The 5475-nt window shown below is 37.9% G+C and overlaps 1 protein-coding gene across 1 annotated transcript in view; it reads left to right on the forward strand.

The window, feature by feature from the left end:
* Window positions 1-4237, forward strand: part of CUNH19orf47 (chromosome unknown C19orf47 homolog) — a gene marked incomplete at its 5' end in the record, with an annotated part of 5880 nt that extends 1643 nt beyond the window's left edge. The window contains 3 exons of the mRNA XM_010168898.1: window positions 796-941; window positions 1669-1739; window positions 3059-4237. Coding sequence (XP_010167200.1) covers window positions 796-941; window positions 1669-1739; window positions 3059-4237 — 1396 coding nt within the window. The remainder of the gene's footprint in view (window positions 1-795; window positions 942-1668; window positions 1740-3058) is intronic.
* Between the last annotated feature and the right edge of the window lie 1238 nt (window positions 4238-5475).

Genomic DNA, 5475 nt, shown 5'->3' on the forward strand with positions numbered 1-5475 from the left:
TAGGGAAAGCGACGAGTTCCGGCGGGAAACACACCCAAAATGGCGCCTTTTTTGGTTTATTTCCCATTAAATGTGGTTTTTTGGGGACAAATTTTAATAATTGGGGGTTTTTTTTACTTTCAATTTTCATTAAATGATTTTTTAACAAATTTTAACCATTAATTTTTTCTTTCTAATTCTCATTAAATTTTCCAGAACAAATTTTAACAATTGCTTTTTTTTCTTTCAATTTTCATTAAATTTTTTCCCCAGGACAATTTTTAACAACTAATTTTTTGTATTTCTTATCAAATTATTTTCCTGGGACAAATTTTCACAATTACTTTTCTCTTTCTGTTTCTCATAAAACTTTCGGGGACAAATTTTCACAATTTCTCTTTTTTCTTTCTCTTTCTCATTAAATTTTCCCAGGACAAATTTTAACAATTGCTTTTTTTCTTTCTATTTCTCATTAAATTATTTTCATCTGACAAATTTTCACAATTTCTCTTTTTTTTCTTTCTATTTCTCATTAAATTTCTTTTTTGGGACACAAATTTTAACAATTAATATTTTTTCTTTCTATTTCTCCTTAAATAATTTTCCCAGCACAAATTTTAACAATTATTTTTTTCTTTCAATCTTCATTAAATAATTTTCCAGGACACATTTTAACAATTAATTTTTAAATTTATATTTCTCCTTAAATTTCTTTCGTGGCACAAATTTTAACAATGAATTTTTCAATTTCTATTTCTCCTTAAATTTCTTTCCCAGGATAAATTTTAACAATTACTTTTCATTTCCTCTCCCTCATGAACTGACGACGCCAGAGGAGAACCCGGTGGTGCCGGCGAAACGCCGGCGGGTGACGGCGGAAATGGAGGGGAAATACATCATCAGCATGCCCAAGGGCACCACGCCCCGCACCAGGAGAATCCTGGAGCAGCAGGCGGCCAGAGGTACCACTAACAACCAGTTCAGTCCCAGTTTGTCCTCTCAATACTGGGATTTTTATATCCAGAGATTTATTGGGAAAAAAATCCACGAGGATTTTCAGATCCAGAGGGATTTTGGGTCAAAATCCACGCGGATTTTCATCTCCAGAGGGATTTTGGGTCGACGAGGATTTTCATCTCCAGAGGGATTTTGGGTTGAAATCCACGAGGATTTTCATCTCCAGAGGGATTTTGGGTTGAAATCCACGAGGATTTTCATCTCCAGAGGGATTTTGGGTTGAAATCCACGAGGATTTTCATCTCTAGAGGGATTTTGGGTCGAAATCCACGAGGATTTTCATCTCCAGAGGGATTTTGGGTTGAAATCCACGAGGATTTTCATCTCTAGAGGGATTTTGGGTCGAAATCCACGAGGATTTTCATCTCCAGAGGGATTTTGGGTTGAAATCCACGAGGATTTTCATCTCTAGAGGGATTTTGGGTCGAAATCCACGAGGATTTTCATCTCCAGAGGGATTTTGGGTTGAAATCCACGAGGATTTTCATCTCTAGAGGGATTTTGGGTCGAAATCCACGAGGATTTTCATCTCCAGAGGGATTTTGGGCAGTAATCGTGTAATTCCAAGGATTTATTAATTCACTCTGAACCATAAATTTTCTGCTCACATCTTTTTAAATTTCAAAATTGAGAATTTCCATAAAAACCCCCCAAATTTTCTGGAAATTGCAGGTCTGCAGAGAACGTCCGTGTTCGAGCGGCTGGGAGCCGAGGCCAAAGCCGACACCACGGCGGGGGGAAAGGTGAGAGGACGTGGGGTGATTTATTTTATAACGTAATCAATGATTTTATGGGTGATTTATAGACCCCTTTTATAACATAATTGATTATTTTATGGGTGATTTATAGGGTGATTTATAGACTCCTTGTTATAACGTAATCAATGATTTTATGGGTGATTTATAGACCCCTTTTATAACATAATTGATTATTTTATGGGTGATTTATAGGGTGATTTATAGACTCCTTGTTATAACGTAATCAATGATTTTATGGGTGATTTATAGACCCCTTTTATAACTTAATTTTAATCAATAAAATAATTGATTATTTTATACGTGATTTATTTTCTAAAATAATCAATTATTTTATAGGTGTTTTATAGATCCATTTTATAACAGAATTGATTATTTTATAGGTGATTGATTTTATACAATAATCAATTATTTTATAGGTGATTTATAGACCCCTTTTATAATGTAATTGATTATTTTATGGATGATTTATAGACCCATTTTATAACATAATCGATTATTTTAGGGGTGATTTATTTTATAAAGTAATCAGTTATTTTACAGGTGATTTATAGACCCATTTTATAACTTAATTGATTACTTTATAGGTGATTTATAGAGTGATTTATAGACCCATTTTATAACATAATCAATGATTATAGGGGTGATTGATTTTATAAAATAATCAATAATTTTATGGGTGATTTATAGACACATTTTATAACTTAATTGATTATTTTAAGGGTAATTTATTTTATAAAGTAATTGATGATTTTATGGGTGATTTATGGACCCATTTTATAACTTAATTGATTATTTTATGGATGATTTATAGACCTGTTTTATAACTTAATTGATTACTTTATAGGTGATTTATAGGGTGATTTATGGATCCATTTTATAACATAATCAATTATTTTAAGGGTGATTTATTTTATAAAGTAATCAATTATTTTGATTTTATAGGTGATTCATAGACTCATTTTATAACTTAATTGATTATTTTATGGGTGATTTATAAACCTGTTTAATAAAATAATTGCTGATTTTAGGGGTGATTGATTTTATAACATAATCAATAATTTTCTGGGTGATTAATAGACCCATTTTATAACGGAATCGATGATTTAATGGGTGATTAATAGATTATTTGATAACCTCATTATTAATTTAATCACTTTTCACACCATCACAACCCCAAAATTGTCCATTTTCTCCCCCATCTCAGTGGCAAAATTTGGGGCAAAATAGGAAGAAAATGGGAAATCAATGACCTAAAATGGAGGTGGGGGTGGGTTTTGATGGTCTCCCAACTTCTTGTCCCCAAGCCCACAGGTGTCTTCAGTCGATTGGGTGACACTTTGGGGACAGAAGGTGACAAAGCCACCGAGAGCGACGATGATGATGACGATGATGATTGTTCTGTCCTTCAATACGCCGGCGTCTTAAAGAAACTCGCCCAACCGGGGAGGACGATGGCGATGACGACAGTTGGGTCAACACCAACAGTTGGGTCAACGAGAGTTGGGTCAACACCAACAGTTGGGTCAACAAGAGTTGGGTCAACACCAACAGTTGGGTCAATGAGAGTTGGGTCAACGAGAGTTGGGTCAACAAGAGTTGGGTCAATGGGTGTTGGGTCAACAAGAGTTGAGTCAAGGGGTGTTGAGTCAACGAGAGTTGGGTCAATGGGTGTTGGGTTAACAGGTGTTGGGTCAACAAGAGTTGGGTCAATAGGTGTTGAGTCAACAAGAGTTGGGTCAATGGGAGTTGGGTCAACAAGAGTTGGGTCAAGGGGTGTTGAGTCAATGAGTGTTGAGTCAACGGGTGTTGGGTCAACAAGAGTTGGGTCAATAGGTGTTGAGTCAACAAGAGTTGGGTCAATGGGAGTTGGGTCAACAAGAGTTGGGTCAAGGGGTGTTGAGTCAATGAGTGTTGAGTCAACGGGTGTTGGGTCAACAAGAGTTGGGTCAATGAGCGTTGAGTCAACGAGTGTTGGGTCACCAACCATTGGGTCCAGGGTTGTTGGGTCAACGAGTGTTGGGTCAACGAGTGTTGGGTCAACGAGTGTTGGGTCAACAAGAGTTGGGTCAACGAGTGTTGGGTCAACAAGAGTTGGGTCAACGAGTGTTGGGTCAACAAGAGTTGGGTCAACAAGCGTTGGGTCAATGACCATCAAGTTAAAAGCCACCAGTTCAGAAGCCAAACTGGTCACCATCCCCACTTCAACCCAACGATTGACTCCTCGAAACATCCACCCGCCGATAAAACCTCAACCAGCACCACCAAAAACCGGGATTATGGGGATTTCTACCCAATCCCTGGAAACCCCAGATGATGATGACGTCACCACCACCAAGGAGAAGAACCCACCGGAGTTCCGTGTGATGATCAAAAGGACTTGGGGGTGTGGGAAGGTCAGTAGCACCAGTGAAATTCCCGGTGCTCAGATGGACAGTGCCGGCACCGTCAGCGTGTTTAAACGCTTAGGGAAGAAACCGGATTAATCCCGTCATCCCGGTTGGGTAATCCCCATGGATTAAGGTTTATTCTGTCCCATCCCCCATGGTCATATGGTGTCCTCGGTGAATATTCACCCTCAAGATTGGGCAGAAGCTCATCCTCTGCGTTATTGCTCAATAATCCCAGAGGGAAATGATGCTAATCCCACAGGGAATGGGTTAATCCCATGGAGAATGGCTTAATCCCGTGGAGAATGGTTTAATCCCACAGGGAATGGTTTCATCCCACAGGGAATAGCTTAATCCCATGGAGTATAGTTTAATCCCATGGAGAATTATTTAATCCCACAGGGAATGGTTTAATCCCATTGAGAATGGCTTAATCCCACAGGGAATGGCCCACAGGGAATGGTTTCATCACACAGGGAATGGGTTAATCCCATGGAGAATAATTTAATCCCATTGAGAATGGCTTAATCCCACAGGGAATGGCCCACAGGGAATGGTTTAATCCCATGGGGAATGATTTAATCCCACAGGGAATGGTTTAATCCCATGGGGAATGATTTAATCCCACAGGGAATGGTTTAATCCCATTGAGAATGGCTTAATCCCACCAGGGAATGGTTTAATCCCATGGGGAATGGCCCACAGGGAATGGTTTAATCTCACAGAGAATACTTTAATCCCATGGGGAATGGTTTAATCCAACAGGAAATGGTTTAATCCCACAGGGAATGGCTTAATCCCACTGAGAATGTCTTAATCCCATGGGGAAGGGGTTTTTTTCCCAATATTTAGAAATTTAGACCTGAAAAACTCAATCCAGAGGGGTGTTGTCCTTAAAAAAAACCCCAAAATATCAAAACCCCCCCCAAATCTTCAAAAAACCACCTCAAAACTTCCCAAAAACCCCAAAAATCTTCAAAACCCCCCCAAAATTTCAAAAAAAACCCCAAAATATTCAAGAAACCCCCAAAACATCCCAAAAAACCCCCAAAAATCTTCAAAAAAACACCCAAAATCTTTAAAAACCCCCAGAATTTAAAAAACTCCAAAAATCTTCCAAAAAACCCCAAAATCTTAAAAAACCCCAAAAACTTTCGAAAAAACCCCCAAAAACTTTTAAAATCCCCCAAATCTTCAAAAAAACCCCCTCAAAACTTAAAAAAAATCACAGAAAAATCTTTTAAAAAATCCCCAAATTTCAAAAAACTCCCCAAAATTTTTTAAAAAACCCAAAATCTTCAAAAAACCCCCAAAATCTTAAAAAAACCCCTCAA

The sequence above is a fragment of the Antrostomus carolinensis genome, unplaced genomic scaffold, assembly GCF_000700745.2.
Source record: "Antrostomus carolinensis isolate BGI_N321 unplaced genomic scaffold, ASM70074v2 scaffold11505, whole genome shotgun sequence".
Classification (NCBI taxonomy): Eukaryota; Metazoa; Chordata; class Aves; order Caprimulgiformes; family Caprimulgidae; genus Antrostomus; species Antrostomus carolinensis.